Raw genomic sequence first — 22,625 nt, 5'->3', positions numbered from 1 at the left:
TGCCCACTTGAAGCTAATATTGAGCATTTCTGAACAAGGGTTAGGTTTAACAGCTAAAAGTATATTGGATGGTATTCAACTATGTTTTACTCAGAGTAGGTCTACTAAAAATTGAAGAACCAAAGTTAGTCATGTTCATTGATTGTAGTAGATCTCCTATCCTATGAGAAATCCATAGCTGAATACCACCCACTGGCAGGGTGGGAGGAGAGAAAGAGAAGGACCTAAAAGAGAGAAGTGGTGATAGGAAAAGCTTGAATATATATAATTGAGGTGATTCCTTATTCATGCACCATTGATTGGGAGAATCTCCTTTCCACCTCTTTCTTTTGATCCCCCAACTCCCAGCAAAGAGTCTTGTTGTTTACAACAAGCAATTAAATATGGAGTAGAGGAGTACAGGGACTAGTTTTCTTACTATTTTTATGACTTTTTTGACAACAAATTTTCTGCTTCAAGGTCTAGGGAGTCTTCTGTAAATTTTCATCCACTGTTCAAAATAATTTGGAAGGCTGCCAGGCTGTTACTGGAAAGTTTCCATCTTGGCAAGTTCTTGTGAAAGAGAGCCCCCAAATCAGATTATGACATGCAAATGAAGAACATCTATGTAGATCGTCTTCTTTTGCTCGCTCAGAGCTTTAGAGGGGAACCAGATGCAAAATGCCTAGTTGCACAGCACGAGTTGTGATTTAACCTATGATCAGAAAAGTAAAGCCTTTTACATTTTACAAATTGATTTGCCTGCTACCGAAACACAAAAATAGGCCCAGAGCAGGGAGCTGGTTCACATTAAGATTCATTCGCTACAGTTAGAAAGATGAATTTTTAAAAGGAAGCCCTCAGATTTGACAGCTTTCCAAGCGAACACATTGTAGTTAAAACTTATTAGGAGCATTTACAGATCAAAGGGAGAATCTACCTTGCTTTCTCAAATTGCAAATGTGTAGCTTGCAGTTGCAAATCAGCAGCAGTAATCATAGTAATTCACCCAAAACCATAATGCATAAATGATGCTCTGTGTTCCCTGTCCCTGCCAGCTGGAAAACTCCTACAGCATCAGAATCAGCTACACCCTCCAGTTTCTCTGCCAACACATTGTATTGCAAACATTATTCCTCCAAATAGTGGGAAGTCTGCCCGATTATACTGTGTGAAGACAGGAAACAGTCGGGTTGTGCATCTGTCTGTTGCAGAACAAGTTCTCATGATCCTGGAAGAAAACTATTTGCAATTATAAAAATAAATAAAAGCAATACTTCTGACGGGATTTAAAAAAACTAACTCTCTAACCGTTTGCCCAACTCTGCTCAGAAAAATAAAAAAATTCCTTCAGTAGCACCTTAAAGACCAACTAAGTTTTTATTTTGGTATGAGCTTTTGTGTGCATGCACACTTCATCTGAAGAAGTGTGCATGCACACAAAAGCTCATACCAAAATAAAAACTTAGTTGGTCTTTAAGGTGCTACTGAAGGATTTATTTATTTATTTTGCTTCGACTCAGACCAACATGGCTACCTACCTGTAACTAGAACTCTGCTCAGAAAGAAACTACTGAAATATATAACCAATGCATTGTTCACACACAGTGAGAAAATAGGTGCAACACTACCAAGGTTAGCAGGTTTAAAAAGGGAAGGAGGATACGGTACTCAAGACATCATTGTACAGATTTTGGGTACATATTTTAATGGATGCAAAGGAATGGATAGGAAACATCGATCATTGCAGTTAGGGCTGTGTAGTCCAGAATCATAGCTGTCAATTTATGGATTGGAAAATAAAGGATCAGCAGCCTCACCCAGCTGGACATGTCTGGACATGCGCAGAAGCGACTTCCGGTGCCGGCCCTGCCCATATCCGGGGCACCGGAAATCGCATCTGTGCATGTCCAGACATGTGCAGAAGTGACTTCCGGTGCCGGGCTGCCCGTGTCCGCATGTCTGGGCACTGGAAATCATTTCTGTGCATGCCCGGGCATGCGCAGACGCGATTTCCGGCAGCACTCAGCAAGTGAGCGAGCAGCCAGCCGCCAAGCAAGGCCTTTTACCAGGCAGCGGTTGGCTGCTCGCTCGCGGTGGGGGGCACAGAGTGGAGCCTCCCTGGCCAGCAGGGAGGGAGAGGAGCTGCTTTGAAATCTGGGAAATTTACGGGGTATCTACAATCCGGGATGGCAGCAGGAAACCTATTGAAATAAGGGGGTTTCCTGCAAAAAACGGGAGGGTTGACAGCTATGTCCAGAATATACTTCTGCATGTGCTTGTCTTTGATCTGCAACCATCTCTAAGAGTGCTGAATCTCAGATATATATGCCTATATAAATCTACACCTGCAGCTCTTGGAGCCGCAAAAGAAGGCTATTTCCCTCAAACTGTTCCTGGTAGAACTTACTTAGTGATAACATTGTACAGTATTCAAATTGCCTCCGGTGAGGCCTTCTGCTCTGCTGAACCCTTAGCAAGTATAGCTAGGCTGCTCTCGTTTCACTTGATGGTCTAGTGAAGTAGGAACAGAAGAAACAGGAACTGGGAAGGCAAAAGGTCAAGGGTGGTGAGGTTTTTTTTAAAAAAATAATAAAGGAGTGGGAGAGACACAGCGCACTGGCGGAAACACACAGAAATACAACAGTCTAAAAAAGGTAGGAAATGAGGATATGACCAGAAGGGCAGATTTGTGAAAGGAATAAAATTCAAGAGACAGTCCAAACAGAGGGGAAAGGTGGATGTGAGCTGGTAAAGTAAGATCTGAAGATCACATTGATTAAAAACCAACCTTTGGCTTCTGGTTTATTTTTCAACATAAATAGGAAACTGTTCATACCAGCCTTTCTCAAATCCCACTACTTTATTTCAGCTCAAATGTTTGATGGAAACAATGGTATGAGTAAAAAAGTTCTGATCATTTACAGATTATGAAAATATCTGTACTAGGAGAGAAGTTCCATAAAAAATAAAAAATAGCCATTTCTCACTCCATTCATTCTCTACCCATGAATGAAAATTGTCCTGTCATAAGGGGGGGGGGAGGGAAGCTGTGCATAATATAGAAATCAACACTCTCCACAATTACATTAATGGGTTACTCTACCCAATGGGTCAAATCGTTATATCCCCCACCCCCATGGGTCAAACTGATAGGTGAGGGGGACCACCCACCAGATAATCACCTGGCATCACAATGACATCAGGTGACTTTTTATAGCTTGCATGGTTTGAAAGTATGCCACAAGACCAATTGTGGAGAGTTTTAGAATGTAGAACTGATCAGCAGTGCCTGGAAACCCCTTAAGGCTGATCCAGGTCTTTATATGCCCCACACCTGGTGTCATATATGACATCAGATGTCAGGCAGGTGAGCTTGGCCAAAATGATCTCCCAGGCCAATTGGGGGGGGGGGTTAGTGGGCCGAATTAGGTCCATGGGCTACAGGTTCCCAACCCCTGATCAAAACTCTGGAGCTTCCTGATTCTACTTGCAAGAAGAAATGTTCTATGACAAGGACATCCAATGTGTTCCCTCTACAACAGTTCCCATCAGCTCCAGCCAACACAACATGGCCAATGGTTCAGGATAATGGGAACTGTAGTCCACAATATCTGGACCACCACTTTGGCTACCCCAGCTTGATGGGTATGGTAAGAAATGCCTATACATGTTTCTGTTCAAAGGCAGGAAGCAAAAGCATCAGGCAATGGATCCCTCCCTCCTGTCTACAGCAAGGGCATAAATAACCCAAGTATCCACAGCACAAAGCACCTGATGACTTGTAGGTCATGGATGTCGTGCACCAGGCTAGTTGCACAACATGCTGCAGGAAATAATCCCACAATGACACATCGGTAATCATAAACTAGCACACACTATCCAGGTCACTGGGGAGCCTAATCCTTTGTATACCTAAGAGTGACCCACCAGTGGAAGCTGTTACTCAAGAGATGCGATACAAAGCAGAAAAGGAAAGGGGGGAACAATTAAATACAGTCCTAAGCTGCTGCTGTAGCCTGCAAAGAAGGATCCTGGAGAGCTTTAAAGCACAAAGGAGGAAAGAAAAGGTTTTCTCTCTTAAAAATTGGTGCATTAAATCCAGGGAAAGCTGACAGCCTGAGAAATAATGGCCCGAGTTTACTCTTATTTAAAAACTGGCTGCCTGCTGCTTTCGCTGCGATCCCCACTCAGGCTTTCAGCACCATTTCAAATTAAATATACATAAGTGCTTTCAAAGAGCTGTTAATTTGAAGGTCATTAAAGAGCATAAAATATATTTCCTTTATTTATAAAGAGGCGCATAATAATGCTATGCATATGGACTCCTCTCTCCCTCCCTGCAGTATTTATTATCTCCGATATGAAAGCGATTGACTTCCCTTGGCTACCAGCTATGCACTCTGTCATCCCCATTTGAATTACTGTTATCACAAAGCAGCCCCCCTCCTTTGTAACCCTCCCATCACTTGGCCTTCTCTGGATCATAGAACACAAAGTGGGGGGGGATACAGGGAAGCAGAAAACGCACTGGAGCAGCCCAGGCATTTGCCGGGAGGGAGGGCGGGCGCTCAGGATGAGGGAGAAACCCTGCAACTCAGGTGCATGCTTGTGGCTAAATGGCAAAGGTACCAGGTGCTGCAGCCTCGAGTGCCACTTAATGCATCCCAGGTCAGTTCCCCAGTGTGCCCCAGCTCTGCCAGGTCTGTTGCCCCTACCCCAGAGCTATGGTTATAGCTCTGCAGCACTTAGTAGAATTGCAAACAGCCATTTAGCAAACATAGCACCATCTGCCCATATCTGTAAGGGGCATTTTAGCACCTTTCCCTGCTCATTCTCCCTTGTTTGCAAATAGCAGCCCTTGCAAACCTTCGCTCCGTGACCTCCCTTCCGCCCCCATCTTGGCAGGGCAACCCTCTCATGGCTGCCTCCCTCCCAACCTCTCTGCCCTGCTCTCCCTTCTTCCTTTTGCCACAGCTGTCTGCTTTAGGAGATAAATTACCTGGTGTTCAACAGCTTGTCAGCATTCTCACAGCTTATCCACTACATGGGAGGAGGGCCGGGCCGGGCTGGGATGGGTGGGGAGAGAGAGAGAGGAGTAGGACGGGAATTTGCCGTTGCCATAGAAATGTAGGGATGAAGCTGACAATTGAAAACCATTTCATAGATTTAAAGACATGGCTGAGAACAAGGGAGAACAAGACACACTCAGTCACAGGAAATAAAGAGAAAGGTGAGATCGACAAATAGATAAATTGATAAACAGGGAGTGGAGAAAGCTACAGACTGAGAAAAGAAAGCTTTAGGCGTGGAAACCAGGGAGAGGAAAGTAATGCTAGGGTTCCCCAAACAAGAAAGAAGAAGAAGAAAGAATAGGAAGCTAGGGAAAGTGACCATGTCTTCCTAAGTCCAAGGACATGAAATGGAGAGCAAATTTCCATAGTTTTCAGAAAGGTAGATGGCAATGATTGATGATTAGGTGTTACTTCAGAAGATGATCAAAGGGTGGTATACAAAAATATGACCTGGGTGGTGGGTGAGGTGACCATAGGTAAGTGACAAATATAAATAATACTAGGGAGAAAAAAACTACCATACTTTATCTGTGAATTAGACTAATGGCTGATTTTTAGGCAGGGGGAGCCAATGTGATGTACTTCATTTGTTGTTGTTATACTAGAAATTCCATCTTCCCTAACCTTTGGCCATGTTAGCCTAGGATGATGGGAGTTGTTCAACAACATCTCGAGAACAACAGTCCTGATGCCCCTGTTTTTACAGTGCAGGAAGGGAGCACTCAGAAATCAATTCCAATGGTCTTTCTCCAGAGCAGCAAACAAATGCAGGATGCCATGACTAAGGATGGACAGATCAGCCTAAGTCCATCCCATTTCATTTCCACTGGCACTCAATCATACATCCATTCTATACCGTTTTGTATATGAATCTTTCAAAAGATTGAATGAAAAGTGCACATAATAATAATAATTTATTATTTATACCCCGCCCATCTGGCTGGGCTTCCCCAGCCACTCTGGGCCACTTCCAACAAAACATTAAAATACAGTAATCCATCAAACATTAAAAGCTTCCCTAAACAGGGCTGCCTTCAGATGTCTTCTAAAAGTCTGGTGGTTGTTTTTCTCTTTGACCTCTGGTGGGAGGGCATTCCACAGGGTGGGTGCCACTACCGAGAAGGCACTCTGCCTGGTTCCCTGTAACTTGGTTTCTCGTTGTGAGGGAACCACCAGAAGGCCCTTCGGCGCTGGACCTCAGTGTCCGAGTAGAATGATGGGGGTGGAGACGCTCCTTCAGATATACTGGGCCAAGGCCATTTAGGGCTTTAAAGGTCACTTTGAATTGTGCTCAGAAATGTACCAATACCAGTGTTATGTGGTCTCAGCGGCCGCTCCCAGTCATCAGTCTAGCTGCCGCATTCTGGATTAGCTGTAGTTTCCAGGTCACCTTCAAAGGTAGCCCCACATAGAGCGCATTGCAGTAGTCCAAGTGAGAGATAACCAGAGCATGCACCACTCTGGTGATACAGTGCGCGGGCAGGTAGGGTCTCAGCCTGCGTACCAGATGGAGCTGGTAGACAGCTGCCCTGGACACAGAATTGACCTGCGCGTCCATGGACAGCTGTGAGTCCAAAATGACTCCCAGGCTGCACACCTGGTCCTTCAGGGGCACAGTTACCCTATTCAGGACAAGGGAGTCCTCCACACATGTGTTTCCCCAATATATACTTTTCAATGCACTTTTTTGGGGGGTAAAATACAAGTGCATTTTAACCGTCTCCATCTTCAAAACTGGACACTTCCATAGACAGACTTGATTCCATTGTCACATCCATGTCACCATGGATATGAGCAATTTGATCCTTAAAGTGCTTTGCAAACATGTTACAGCTGGCCTCCAAATTCTGAACAGTGTCATATAAGCCAAACGGCAGACGTCCCTGAACCACCTGGAAAAGCTTCACTGGATGGTACTATGACAAATCAATAGGAATAGAAAAGAACTTTCTTTGCTGACATCACAGCCACTGAGTAGGCTCAATAATGAGCTGTGAGTAGTGTTCAAAGAAATTGTCTGCAAAACTTCTGCTGGTTGCTCTCTCACCATTTCTCTCTCACCTAGCCCTCAGCTCTGCAGAATACTGTTCAATGGAATGGGGCATTTTGGAGTGACTGGGCAGTATTCAACTAAGTTCAAGAGTTTCCAGTTGCAGAATGGGATTCTCCAACCCCCTCCCACACACACAATGCACCCTTTGGAAATCTTCTCCAGAGGGTCAAGGGAACCCCTAGAACCCATTTAGGAGTGCACAGGGGCAGGAGCTGGAGATAACCTTTCATTGCACAAGCAGAAATCCTTGCACTGATGGAGCATTCACACCCACTTTGTCAGCCTCCCGGTCATCTCTGCATTCCAAAGTGTGACCAGGGCATAGACAAGGGTGTACACCACCAGCTCATCATGAGCTGAGAGCCAAAACGAACAGGCATTTTCCTGTGGCCACCAGATGCTACTAAAAATAACCACTCAGGTAGCTGGTTGTTCAGTTCTGTCTGTGCAAGGCTAACAAACTTCACAAGTGATGCCAAGCAAGCTTTCAGAGGTGTGGAAGAATATGACAAACTCACATTAAATTAGGAGCAATATTGCCAGATAGGTAGAACGGCGTATTTATAGCTTGAGTCATCATTGCCGTGCTTTTCACACCTTTGGATTTATCCTAATAAAAGCGAAAGTCATAAGAAATGAGCACAAAAGCTCCTTCAACCCACCTTGCATGAATATCAATGGACTGGTTTAGAGGATTAATATTCAGAATACACCTTTTCTATGCATGTTGTATTTGGTTTGACAACATACTTGAATACAGATTTTTGAGCTGAATACTCCAGAAGGGATTCACGACTGGCTATCAGACAGGGCTAAGAACACTCCCTTGTGTTGTTAAACAAGGGGCTTTTTTCCACTGCCTGTCTGGGGAGGCCCTGCAAGATAAAAAATCGTTCTTTTGCATCTTGTTAGCATCTCCTTCTAACCTGGGCTGCAGGGAACTTTCCTTGTAATCAGATGGCAGTGATATAAAGAAGCCTTCAGGTCTCTCTTTTTTTTGTGGTAATTTGCCAGAGACTGGCTGGTGCTCCATCACCCTTTCCACATACATGACCTTCCTTCTCTTTTTGCTACACATTTCCAGAGTGTCACAACACTGAAAAGTGTCAGAAAAGCCACCTAACCCATCTCTCTTTCAAATGTTAAAGCCATCCGCTCACTGAACTTACACTGGACCTGACTAGAAGGTAAGGAGTAAGATGGACCAAAGGGTCACACTCGTTGTAAGGCATTTGAATATGTTCAAATTAGAAAATCAAAGCGAGTGGGGGGAAATCCTCCCCAACCCCAAATATGGAGCTCCATCAACTCCAGAATATCCCTAAAGCAAACATTACTGAACAAAAGATCTATTCCACTCAACATCTTGCTTTGATTTGTGGCAGTCCCTGACGACCCAGGGGAAGGCAACACAAACCCACCAGGCGTGAGCTGGGGCTGCCAAGTGGACTGTTGCCGAAACATGAGCTTGAGGAGGGGGGGATTAGGGTAACCTTCATAATATTACTCAACTCTGCTTTAGAATAAATAAGTTTTATAGCTCCCACGGTGAGGCCAGAGTAGCTGTAAACACAGTGGCTGATTTATGTGACATCTGTGATGCTGAAAAAGAAGCTGCGGAATGCCGTGATATAAGAAGAGATGCAAGATATTATACGGAAAGATTAGCCTGGAGGTGATGATGACAGATAATTCTACTACACCTACATCTGCTGCATATGCACTTGCCCTCCTGCCCAAATCTACAGATGTGAGAGGTGTAATGAGCATGGGTGCAAATGACCTGCTTCCATATCTGGCCCAGGAAAATCAATATCCTTTCAGCTTTAATTCTGTGATGGCGAGAAGCTCTTTTCAGACATTCTGGGCTATCAAAATAACATTGCCTACCTGCACAAAAATAATTCCCATTTAAATAGGTGGTGCTTTTTACACATATTTCTCCTGTATGCATTGGTGATTAATATACAGAAATAGGCACATGCATGTACAGACACTTGCAGAGCTGTCTAGAATTAGGGTCATGACAGGAAAACTTGGTGTAAGAGCTGCAATGCTCCTTTAAGAGAAACGAAAACAGGTATGGATACTACTACCAATGGTATATGTGCATCTTAGGGTACATTCAGATGTGGTTTATTGCATTAGTTTAGCTGGTTATAATGCTAGCACTTCTTTTAAAACTGGATCACCTGTTGCACTATGGAATATACATAATGGAACATACCACCATATTGTGCTAATTTTTATTCACACCAGCGGGCGGCATCAGATATGTTGCCACCCTTTATGCACATGAGGGCTTCTGTTCCCCCATTAAAATGGTGAGAAGGAACTGTATGCCAGAATACCGCCCCCAATTTCATCATGTGAGCTGTGTTGGCATGATCCATGAAAAGTGCAGGGAAATTGCAACACTCCCCCCCCCCCTAGAAGTAATTAACATGGAAATGAACACTAATTTTTCACTATATTTTCAGAAGCGGCCTTTACATTATGTGAAAGATGACATAAAACAAGTGTTGTCTGAATGAAGCCTTATTATACTATGGGATCACAATTTATAACACTGGGACACCATAAATATGTATGACTCAATGCACTGATGATGTGGATAATGTACCCACCTGCTAGTTGTCTAGTGAAGCAGTGGAATTATTTTCCTTTGAACTTAAAACATTTCTCCCCCCCCCCAGACAGGCATCAGTGGAAGATGCTTATATTTATAAGATGCTGTTTTAGGGCAAGGGTTGGCCTAGATAATCCGTTAGGTCTCTTCCGATTCTGAAAGCCAGCTGCATTTCCAGATTTGCTTTAGAAAAAAATAGCTGATTGCACCCATTTTTTTAAATGAAGTGCAAGCTGACAGTTGGCTGCATCCCTTAAAAAGTGACAGTGTACAATTATAACAGTCTAGTTAAAAGCCTCATTAAGGGACAATTCATTTGCATAAACTCTTGTAGTGCCCGGCTAGCTCAGTCGGTAGAGCATGGGACTCTTAATCCCAGGGTCATTTGCATAAACTCTTCTGATTAAAAAAGGGGACTACTGTTCCTTCTATATACTGTGAGGTATAGCTAATTTGTTGCCTACTTTAAAAGAGCAATAGCACTGGTAGCTAAGTTATCAGAACAATAATATATAGAGGGCATAGGGCCAAATGAAAGACTGCTAAAGAAATAATAAGAGACAAGCAGTAATGGAAAGGGATGGACAGACAGATGGATGCAGCACATGAACCTACCTCTGATGGCATGAAACCAAAGTGAATATGTATCAAAATTCTTAGGTCCACACAAGGAAACTAAATATCCCCGAGTCTTCCTCTGCTGGTCCCTGGGATGCTAGATTCTACTGTTCGGTTGCCTCTACAGTTGTTCATCCTGTAACAGTTTTACACGAAACCCTTGTTGCATATTCCACTCTTCTGCGTTCTTCCTCCGATGAAATCCTTTGCTTTCCCTTTTCTCCCCCCATTTCCTATTACACGTTCCATGCGCAGTTGATCTAGACAGAAAGCAAAACATACCACTTCTGTTCCCCCATTGAATCTCCAATTTCCCCGGAGGTGGTGAATTTTATCATCCATCAGTCCCACTTGGTTGTTTTCTTGCTATGGACACGCAGTGAGTGACTCCTCAGTTAAGATGACAACATACACACACACACACACTCGCGGGAACACCTTTTCTCTCTTTTTCCATGAGGATTTTTCCCCCTTTTTGCAAAAAAATGCAAGCAAAAGAAAAAACAAGGTTTCCTATTGAAGGTACACCTCTTCTTCAATATGAAGACATTAACTGGATTGTTCTGGATCCCCCATGCAGTGGTCAGTGAAGTCCTTTGGTAACGGGTGGAACAATGCCTTGATATTCTAGTAGGTAGCTGTAGAGACTGTTGAAGAAAATTCCCCAGGGTTTATGAGCAAAATAGGGAAATGGGTGGGTGAGAAGGACTCCATCAGGAGAACATAAGAAGAGAAGAAAAGGAACATGATTGCTGAAGATGGTTGCATCTCTCTTCTCCCCACCAGCCCCTTGACTACTGCTCACTGGTGGTGGGATTAGAGTCTCTTTTCCTCCCAACACACATTGGTTTGTCTTCACTGCTTTTTTTTAAATATATGGTTTGTACATATTTATACTTATTTATATGCTGCTTCCCATGGCATCAGTAAGTGTGCTTCTGTTGGAGAGAAACGGAAGTTGCCATGTTGAAACAAGTCCTGTGTCCTCTTCGCCTGCAGCTCTTAAAAGTTCTCAGACGATAATCCAACCTCTGCAAACATCTCACTGTCTTGTCGGCTTACCCTCCCCTCCCACATCCAACCCTCCTCTGTCCTCCCCTCTTTTCCCCCATTGTTGTCAGAAGACACGAAGCATCATGCCATCGAAGTTGGTGACTGGCTCATCTGTACTCTCATAGACTGGACACTGTTCAGGATCTTCTTCTGGTGTCCAGCTAAGGTCACCCCTATTCTTAGAAGATCTCTGCAAAAGACAAGAGACAGGATCATACTCGTGCAGTAGAGACCTTTGTCCCAAGTCTCTCCTTTGGCTATGTGGACATGATACATGGCCTGGCAAATTCAAACTGCAGTATAGGAAACTGTAGGCTGGTAACCAGAGATCAGCAATCGGTGCTGATGGAAAGACATGTGATGAATGTGCATATGTGTATGAGCCAAAAGTATTACTTTTCTCAAAGCCACAACAAATGGACACTTGAGCACCAAAGGATTAGGGAATCTATTTTCACTTTCTGCAAAGATGCTAACTGCCTATCCACATGCTCTTTACTAGGCTTCTGCATTCAAGATTATGGAGCTGCTGCAACCCCTGTATTGGGGGAGGGGGCACCACATCAGAGACACCCAACACTATGGATTCATTGTGTCTTGACCTCTAGGTGGAGGGATACTGGGAAGATGGCAGTGAGTGGGTGAATACTTGAGAGTATTTGATGATGAATGAAGCTAATGGTCAGCATGGGAGCAAGGAACATGTGGAAGTTTTGGAGCGCAAATGAATTCTGGGAGCAAATTAATCTGGCCAAGAGAAATGGAGGCAAAGTGGTAAAGAGCTTGTGGGAGGAGACATTTTGTCTTACAAGTTATGACCTGCTTCCCTTCCTTATATATTTACTTACTTAAAATGTGTATGTATGTACACACACACACATTCATTTCAAAAGCAGTTCAGAAACTAAAATAATACCCAACAACAATAAAATATCCATGAAATAACAGAATTTAAATATGCCAAACAACAACAGGAAAATCAAAAGAAACAGCACAGCAATAGACTCCATTTGAAGTTAGAAAGGAAGTGGTTCATTTTCAAAGGCCAAGCAAAAAAAGTTAGCACATTCCTAGTGCTTAAGTTCTACTCTGATCCAGAATCTGCCCAGTGAATTGTTGAACCCTGGTTCCGTCTTCTCCCATCACTGAGGTAAGAACACTCGTTCTATCTGTGTGCTAAAAACTGAAGTGAGAATGAGAAGGCACCACTTACTCTGATGTCATTTGGGCAACTAATTGAAGGGACGTGAATCCAGCAGTCAGAAAACTGTCTCTGTACTGGTTCATTTTGATGGCGCTGAGCCAATCTTCTACTGAGGTAAAGGCAGTGAAATCAGGGATGGAGCGGTCCAACAGTGGCTGAGAAGGCCTAGATCATGAGACAAACAATAGGTCAGGGCGGAATAATCATTAACTATGAACTATGATAAGAAAAACAAAGGCAATATGAGAAAAAATTGGGCAATTGAGGTTCTGCTCATTCTCGTCTCACTAACCCACCTGGTCCTGTGACTGGACAAATTCCAGCCTTCAATCAACCTTCTCTTCCATCCTATTCACTCATTGATGCCAGATAAACCCTGGTGTTGTTCCTTCCTTCCCACATTTCCATGAGGCAAAACACAGGAACACCAGGCTCACCAGATGCTGCGACCAGATGACACCACTTCAGACTGAAGGATGAGGATCAAATGTCTGAATGTTCCCTCTTGTACTTTTTTAAAAACAACAACAACAGCAACAAAGCCCTCTCTGTGCAAATTCAAAACTAGCATGCCAGGGAGCTTATGTCAGAACTGCATCCTCAATAGGCCAGTTTTGGATGTGCAAGAAGTGTTTCAGTGCTGGCTATGGCCTGTTTGATGCAAATGGGGACACCTCTGCTTCCCCACCCATAACTTTCCAATGGAAAGGTGGCAGTCCATTGGCCACACAGAGTTTCTGGATGCTCTGGACAGTGTAAAGTTGCTGTACTTCCTGGGCTTGGAGAATCTGTGGCATCTGCATTGGCTGCAGCCAGAGCGACATTCCCTGCCCCACTGAGGATTCATCTGGAGGGAGTGGGGATGATAAGGAGGAATGTGTTTGGTATGGAGTCCTTGGATGCTCCTACATGGTGGTCTGGTTTGCCTACCACACTGAGCCAACCATGGCTTAGCATGACCATGGAAGCATGCAGGTTCTTGGAGAAGGGATACTTCTCTTGTCATTTTGTTGCGGTGCCATGACTTGGCTGAGCATGTCACCCAAACCTGGGTTCATAGTTTAGCTCTCCCCAGACTATGAGCTGTCACCAGGGGTGGTCCCATGGTTTACAGCTCATGGTTTGGCCAGGCTTAGCTCAATGCAGCAAAAGAACTAGGGAGGAATGAAGTGGCTATAATTTCCTCTTCCACAGCCTGCACACTCACATGACTTGGGCCATTCCTGCCACCTTCTTTTCTTCTGGGAAGTTGGGGGCAGGAGAATCAGAAATAGTAGTTTAGGAGTCAGTAAACACAATGCAGGCCTCTCTGCTTCTCTTTGGCTTTGAATCACAACCTTTAACCAATAGTTTATATTCTAAAGCTTGAGTTGATTCAATGCTTTAATTGACAGGAACTTTTATTGGAAGGACTCACTTAAGAGCACACTTGATTCTATTTTGACAATTTACTGTTATGTAACTGTACTATAGAATGAACAAGAACATTAAGCAGTAGTTTCTGTTAATTAAAATGGCAAATTGTCTCACTCTCCTTTAAAAGACCCATATATTAAGTGTTTCGTAATATGCAAATGTATTTAAATAAAACTGATTAATTAATCATTTTAAAATTTAAGAGAGATTATTAATCAACTAAGGTTTTTTTATTTAAAAAAAGCTGCTTGGTAGTTCTACTTGCAATGCCAAATATGGCTTTCAGGCCTCAGCCACTACGCAGCAAGGCAGCTGGAAACTTACACAGCGGTGATGGTAGCCACAGTTTTGAGGCTTGCCGGATTACGGATCATTTTGTCTAGCGTGTTAACTATTTCAGCAAAGCGTGGCCGGGTGTTGCGGTCTTTCTGCCAGCAATCTAACATAAGCTGGTGGAGGGCAGCTGGGCAGTCCATGGGAGGAGGGAGCCGGTAGTCTTGTTCAATTGCATTAATTACCTACAAAATTAAAAGTGCATCGGTAAGTTAAAGACGGAAATACAAATGTTAAGAAAAACAACTTGGAGTGTCACCAGTTTTTTTTTTTTTTTGTAAAACAACAACAACAGCAACAAAGAATTGGGGAGGGGGATAACATATGAATTTGAAGAAAAAACTTCCTAGACCCTTGCTGGGTGTGCCCAAACCCTTTCATTAGGACCAACAATAATAGGTTTCATATTTATTTTAGAAGGCACCTGCAAATTCAGGTAGGTAGCCATGTTGGTCTGAAGCAGTCCAGTAGCACCTTAGAGACCAACTAAGTTTGTTCTTGGTATAAGCTTTCGTGTGCATGCAAAATTCTTCAGATACACTGAAACAGAAGTCACCAGACCCTTATACCGTGTTTCTCCAAAAATAAGACACCATCTTATATTTATTTTTCCTCAAAAAAAACCACACTATGGCTTATTTTCAGGGGGTGTCTTATTTTTTTCCCTCCTCCTGCCGCGGCCGGCATTGCTGCTGCGCCTATCACTATGTCTTATTTTCGGGGTATGGCTTATATTCCTTGAATGCTTAAAAATCCTGCTATGGCTTATTTTATGGCTATGTCTTATTTTCGGAGAAACAGGGTATATATGAAATTATTTTGAAACAATAACATCCCATACAATATATGATGTGTGTGTGTATGTGTGTGTGTGTACAAAGAACAAAAAACACGTCATCCCATAACAGTGACAGAAAAATCTGGCAGCACACTAACAATAAAACAAAAGGATATTCCCACCCACTAACCAGCGGAGTGAACTAAAAACTCAAATATATAACAGGAGTAGCAGTTTACCTGCCCTTGCTGCTTAGAAGAACCTCATTTGGCTCATCTTACTAATTTACTCTCAACAGGTCCTCCCATAGTTCTCTACTAGTGAAGCTCAACCACAGCATGAATGGCAACAAGGCTTAGAAAAGAATCTTTGTTGTTATATGGATTAAACTGTTGGGTGGTTGGAATGTGGTGAATTTAGCACTGGATTCAACCAGCTGAAACGTTGTCTCTCTTCCAGAGCCACCCTGCTCTAACCCTCCTGGGCAAGGTATGTTCCCCACCCTCCTTTTCCTTTAGAAATTGAGCTCTTTTTTCCAGCCAGTGTTCAGAACACTAATATGGAGTAAAGGAAGAGGTGTGTGCCCTCTGCACAATAAGCAACGGAAACGTTCCTCTCTCCGTAGGAAGCAGGGCATTGAGAGGTTAATTTGAGTTCTGATGCTTCAAGACAAAGGTAGTCCCTTCCCTGTTAGCAGCCGCCACTCTCATTATCTCTGCCTATCATGCTGGAGTGCAGGACTTCATCAAGTCTCTGTGCCTGGCTCATAAACCCTCTGAACATTTTCAAAGGCCTGCCAGGTTCCTAGTGTCCAATTACTACCACACTAGCTCCTCTTCCTCTGCTCCTCTCCCCTTCTCAGCTTCTTTCATCTCCAAAACTCTTTCTTTGCAGCACAGGTTCAAGGGAAAATAAGAAGAAGGAATGGCAAGCTGGAGTTTGCACCTCACAGTTAGCATTTCCCAGCCTTTCTCGAGGGCCCAGCATGCATCAACACTGGAACTGACTCCCAACATTTCTGCCTGAAAATCACCAGTAGATAAAACAGGCAGCCCCAGTGCTCAGATACAAAAGGTGTCACTGCATGGCTCAGTGTGGCTGTGTGATTAAGGAGAGGCTTGTTTTCCATACTGCACTTCTACAATGTTGTAATGTACAGTTGTGGACACCGCTAACAAACATCCTTCTTCATTCCAAACTCTGGTGCTCACAGCACACTCTGGAAGGGGAAATGGATGTGCCAGTTGTTCACTGCACAGCCAACAAGGCAAGGCAGGATTGTTTGATCCTAAAAAGAAAGTGCTTGCAGAATAGCCTTAGGGCTAGGAAATGCCCTTTTTGGGAGGTAAGATCAATTAACACAACATACAGTGGTACCTCGACTTACGAACGACTCGACAACCGGATTTTTTGATTTATGAATGGGGCTAATGGCCGCGTGCTTACGAATGTCTCGACATCCGAAAGGAAACCGTGGCAGTTTTAGATAGGGTTTTTTCGACTTACGAATTTTCCAATGCATTCCTATGGGAAATCGCGTTTCCAATGGTGCTTTTCGACTTACAGATTTTTCGACCTACGAAGGTGCCTTCAGAACGGATTAAATTCGTAAGTCGAGGCACCACTGTACATTTATCATGAATAGTATGAAGAGAATTATTATTATTATTATTATTATTATTATTATTATTATTATTAACATTTATATACCACCCTTTATCCAAAGATCACAGGGTGGTTTACAGTATAAGAATGCAGTAATATGTGGTTTCTTCCTTTATCTCATAATATGAGAACCAGGGAGGGGGTTAATACTGATTGACAAGAGATTTAGAATGAACAAGGTATTCAGAATATATATAAGGAAGCACTATCTTACCCAAGCATAATTAACATCTAGAATTCACTGTCACAACATGTGGCAGCTGCCACTGCTTAAGTGGCTTTGCGAGAGAGAAAACTGTGGGAGATGGTTCTCTCAAGAGCTATTAGTCACACTAGCGAAATGGACCCTCAATGTTCAGAAGCAACAAGTCACTGAGTAACAGCTGCTGGAAGCATAAAATGAGGTAGGGCTCTTCTGATGGCATCATGGACATTTGAACGGGATGCTAGATTAGATGGACCTTTTCCAAAGAGTGTTGGAAGGGAGCTCGGAGTTCCTCTAGTCCAGGCATCCCCAAACTGTGGCCCTCCAGATGTTTTGGCCTACAACTCCTATGATCCCTAGCTAACAGGACCAGTGGTTGGGGAAGATGGGAATTGTAGTCCAAAACATCTGGAGGGCCGAAGTTTGGGGATGCCTCCTCTAGTCCAACCCCTGTTCAATGCAGGCGGCAAGTACAGCATCCCTCTGCTAAAACTGCAGCAACCAGACTCTGCTTGAATTCCTCCAGCAGAGAACTCACCACCTTCCATGGCAGTCTGCTGCGCTGCTGTACATTTCTTACCTTCAGGAACTTTCTCCTAATGTTTAGCTGAAATTGGTTTCCCCAAAATCTCCACCCATTGCTTCTATTCCTGCTCTCTAGAGCAACAGAGAACAAGCTTATGCTGCCTTCTGCATGTATGTGTTTCAGATCATGCCTCCCCTTAATCTTCTCTAGACTAAACATACCTGGCTCTTTCAAATGTCCCTCATAGGACAATCTCCAGACCTCTCTTCATCCTGGCTGATCTCCTCTGGGCATCCTCAAGTTTATCAATGTCCCTATTCAAATGTCTTTCTTCATTTCAATATTGATTTATGTGAGGGCTACACTAACCTACATTTTGGGGGGAGGGAGATAGAGCCCAGGTAGACAGGAATGATATCAGGCAGAAAATTAATGTTGCTGTGTATGGGAAAGAAAGAGTATTGTACAAGTATATTCCATTGTCCCGACGACCAAGCCACTCCCTATGCAGAAAGAGAGCACTTCCCCTTAAAGGAAAAGCTACAGTAAGACATATTCCATATAGAAGGTTTTGCTGAAAGAACGACAGTTGACATGGCACTGGAAAACGATTGAGCAATTCTTGCTGGAAGCGTGGTTGTGAAAAATTCTTTCCACTCTCAAGAAAAACAAAATATGGCTTCTGTGGTCTAAGGGAGGGGTTCACAAAACTCACATCTTGGTTGGACATGTCCCAATAGGGTCTTTCCCCAAATGACATCACTTCCCACATGAGAATCCCATAACTCCACACATCGCTGGCAGAGGTAAATTTGCGGTAGGCGATGGCTTCTGGGGCTGTCCACCTCACTGGGATCTTCCCACCCTGAAGGAGAAGAAAAGACCAATGTTAACTATAGATGGCTTTAAAGGCCATTATACAAATTCATGGAGGACATGAGTATTGATGGCTACTAGTCTTGTTTTATTCTGCTTACAGTTTTACATGTTGTTACTACGACTCTTTAGACATAATTCCTTAATATGTATTAGCGTGTTTCAGATTCCCCCCCCCCCGTTTCTGCCGCCCATGTTACAGTTGTTATCTGATTTTTATATTTTGTGCCACCTTGGGAAACCTAAACCTAATAGCGATGACACTAACAAACAATAACTATAAAATTATTTTAAAAATTCATTCCAGTGGCACCTTAGAGACCAACTAAGTTTGTTACCAGCTCCTGCCCACCTAGCAGTTCGAAAGCACGTCAAAGTACAAGTAGATAAATAGGTACCGCTCTGGAGGGAAGGTAAACGGTGTTTCTGTGCGCTACTCTGGTTCGCCAGAAGCGGCTTAGTCATGCTGGCCACATGACCCAGAAAAACTGTCTGCAGACAAACATCGGCTCCCTCAGCCAGTAAAGTGAGATGAGCGCCGCAACCCCAGAGTCGTCCGCGACTGGACCTAATGGTCAGGGGTCCCTTTACCTTTAAGGTGCTACTGGAATGATTTTTTTTTGTTTCAACTACAGAATACCAACACAGCTACCTACCTGTAACTAGAACTATAAAATTATAGCTTACTTCCCAGGAGCCTTGCACCTGGCATTGCTTGGGAATTCTAAGAAACAAAAAACAGAAACAAAGAAACCCCCGCAGTGCTCTTTTGCAATCAGAGGTTAAAGTCAGTGCTATTTTGAAAGGTTTAGCCCACCATCTTGATTTAAAATGGCTTCAAGTTCTATCCATTCATAGATGAAAACCTGCTCTCACGACTCATTATGCAAAATTTGGTTACAAACATATAGGTATCCAAACATATAGCAAACATATATGTCCAAACATATAATAAACAGAGAAACAACTTCCCAAAATATATAGCAGACTAGCTGGATATACCTGCCATTGCGCAGGAATTCTAGGAAAACACCAAGATTTGTAAATTGATTTTATTTTTTAAGGTTAATGCAGTTTATTAGTTTCTATGATGGTGTACAGCCCCAAGGCACCAGATTAGCTCAACATGGGTCAATTCAGAAAACACCTGGATCTGGTTCCAAATCAATTGCAGGGGGCAATAAATCGTCATTAGGGTTCAATCTGAGCTGGGTGCTGGTTCACCATTCCCTTTAAATTCAGGCCAGCATCAAGTTGTATGCTACCTTCCTAGTATCTGGGGATCAGAGTGGTGCTTGATAATAACATAAAGCTGGCTACCCCTGCTCTTAATTGTCCACATTAAAAAAAAACAACCCCAGACCAATTGAAAGTTTTTAAAAGAAAGCCCAGCGTGAATGCCAGTGTCTTTGGTTCACTGCAAATCCTGACAGATCAGTGGAAAATCACAAAATACAAAATTTCAGAGTGCAACACTATTTCAGCCAAACAAGTGCTGATGTATGAGGAGGAGGAGAATGATTTAGGTTTCCTTAGGAAATCTCAGTAGATATTACAAAAGACATTGTTATTATTCTCCCTGGTAAAGTGACAGGTTCAGAGAGCAAGAGCAATACACCAAAGAGCAGCTAGACAGACCATGACTAGATTACAGTTGGCTTTTGAACTAGCTTGCCATAATTTACATCTTGGACCCTAGAAATTGTAGTTTTTCCAGAACCGTAATTCCCACGATTCCATGAACAGCAACAAAACTGGTTTAGGTCTGTGCATCCAAGAATAAGTCTAGGTTCATGACTTTAGCTTAGGGATGGGAAACCTGTGGTCCTTCAGATGTCACTAGACTACAACTCCCAGCATCCCTGCCTATTGGTTTTTCTCGCAGGGATGATGAGAGTTGGAGTCCAAACATATTTGAAGAGCCACAAGTGGTTCCCATCCCTGCCCTAGCTTATATGCTTACCTTGTTCCTGAACATGCACCTTGAAGGAGGAGACACAGGTATTTGCTGCACAGGTGTTTGCGGTGAAAAAATTAACTTTATGACATTTATTCCAGCTGTGATGTCTAAATGTAAACACTAACTAAAGTAACAAAATCTCATTCCCATGAATGCCAAGGAACATTCAAGTGTTTTGGAAAGGACAGCATGTTTCCTATAGGGAATATGTAGGTGCCCTCACACTTACTAGTCCCAAAAGCAGACGTCAAAGGCTGACAGCAACAGCTGTTTCTCTGCACCTCTTTGCATATCAAGTAGAAACTATGGCCTTCAGGGTTTTATCCTGAGTGACACTTCCTTACCCTTGGCAGTTTTCTATTGTGACACAGGCAAACTTCCTTTGCTTCGGGCCTCTTCCCCTAAGAAAGATGGCAAGCGAAGGGCAAGGAAGTGGAGTTGCCCTTGGCGCAAAGATGACAGCTCATCACAAGTACACCAGATGAGGAGCAACACATACTTTGGTAGCTCGGTTTGAAATTATATTTGTCCAATTCTAGGAGGCAACTAGTGTGGGTTCCCTTTCATTATATTCCAGGGCATGTCGGCAAACATGCCTCTCTGAGTGAGCACATCTCAGCATAGCTATAAAAGATACCTACTGCCAGATTGTTAGTAAGGGGCCTATTTAAAATCAGAAGATGGAGAACATGCTTTTGATGTCTTAATGGTTCTTACAGTAACAAGTTGGGGGATTCTGTGCACAGCAGGGGACTTTTTTGATCCATGCTTTCCTGGTTTAAATGCAGATTCCCATCAGCGCTTTGCATTTCATACACCTCAATCAACTTCAGTTTCCCTGATCTAAGCTATTCTAGTGCAGAAGTTGCCAAAGTGAGTTCAAGGTGATGGTGCTGTTCATGCTCATTTGAATATTGTTGAGTGTGTATTCCAAATATCTAGATCATCAAAGAAATGAAGAAGGTAAAACTGCGGTCTTGGGGAAGAAAGTGCAGGAGTAACTGAGCACCAGGGGAGAATAAGAGATGCCCAGCAATAGTAGGAGGGGTGAGTAGCAGTAGTCAGCATATTAAAGTGTTAAAGCCAACATGTTAAAAGTTGCTATTGATATTGGGAATATTGGTAAGAACAAGGGATGGAACCCATTAGCTGAGTTGACTCATTGTCTTGGACTGATTCTTTAATTATCTTATCTTCCCCCCACCCCCGCAAAAAATCAAGGGAAAGTGTTAGTTTTCTGAGCTAATCCAAGGCACATGTAAAAATTATATACAGGCACCCATCCTACAACTACTATCAGCACATCAGTATGTTGGAATATATATACCCCACTCTTGGCTGCGACACCAATGGAGTGGGGGCAGGACTTATTGGAAGGAGGGGAGAAAAAGCTGTGAGGAAACTCTTTTCCACACTTCATCTGTAGTAGGCTTCTTGAGCCCCCAAAGCTGGTTTCTGAGCCTAGCTCTGGCAAATTTCACTAGCATATCAAATGGAAGATTTGGTTGCCTTACACTTACCCTAAGACTGGTGACTGGGATAATATCTCACCTGTACAAAGGGAGGATGAGACAGCTCGTCTAATCCTAATAAATTTATCAAATTGGAGAGAGCTTCCCAGTCAAAACATCTCTTCATTGGGCGTGAAGATTAAAAACCTTGCATTCATTCCATGTGTGGCAGTGTGCCTCTCATCTGAGCCAGTTACTCTCCAACAGGAGGCAGACACCATTGTGACCCTGTTTGATGGGTAAGGACTGCCATGTCACAATGGAAGAGTGAGGAGTGCAATAAGCAGCAGCCGGAGCATGTGAAGTGTTAGAAAACAATTATCTTGTTTCCATGTAAATGATTCATGCCATAATTAAAACTAATGGGAGGAGGAAGAGAAGCACAGACAAAGTAAGACACTGACTCTGGGAGGAGTTGTTTGCTCTAGTTTTCAGCTGCTTTTCAAAGATGGGTGGCAAAACAGATTTGGTTGTTGTAATAAAAGCTCTATTTAAATAACCAAAAGAGGAGAGATTTGCTTGAAGGTTGTTTTTGCCTACCTTTTCCCCAGAGCAGAGCTATGAACCTGCCGTGGGAGGCTGTGATGTAATTGCAGGCAGTGCATCATTTCCCAGCTGCTGGGAAGGCCATTTATGGCATAAATTAACTATAAAAATACAGATGAGAAAATCTGCTTTTTCTCCAGAGGTGGGAGAGGCCACTTCATGCTCAATCCAGGCAGGCAGAGTCGGGCAGTTTAAACT

The 22,625-nt window shown here is 43.2% G+C and overlaps 1 protein-coding gene across 3 annotated transcripts in view; it reads right to left on the bottom strand.

The window, feature by feature from the left end:
- Positions 1-22,625, bottom strand: part of EPHB1 (EPH receptor B1) — a 344,890-nt gene that overhangs the window by 16,381 nt on the left and 305,884 nt on the right. For all 3 annotated transcript variants that reach the window (XM_060274589.1, XM_060274587.1, XM_060274588.1), the window contains exons 13-16: positions 18,250-18,399; positions 14,352-14,545; positions 12,621-12,776; positions 10,352-11,597 (exon numbers count right to left, since the gene is read on the bottom strand). In XM_060274589.1, the coding sequence (XP_060130572.1) occupies positions 11,489-11,597; positions 12,621-12,776; positions 14,352-14,545; positions 18,250-18,399 (609 nt within the window). In that variant the 3' untranslated portion in view covers positions 10,352-11,488. The remainder of the gene's footprint in view (positions 1-10,351; positions 11,598-12,620; positions 12,777-14,351; positions 14,546-18,249; positions 18,400-22,625) is intronic.

The sequence above is a fragment of the Zootoca vivipara genome, chromosome 5 (assembly GCF_963506605.1).
Source record: "Zootoca vivipara chromosome 5, rZooViv1.1, whole genome shotgun sequence".
In the NCBI taxonomy this organism is placed as follows: Eukaryota; Metazoa; Chordata; class Lepidosauria; order Squamata; family Lacertidae; genus Zootoca; species Zootoca vivipara.
This window is presented reverse-complemented; position numbering and strand designations above follow the sequence as displayed.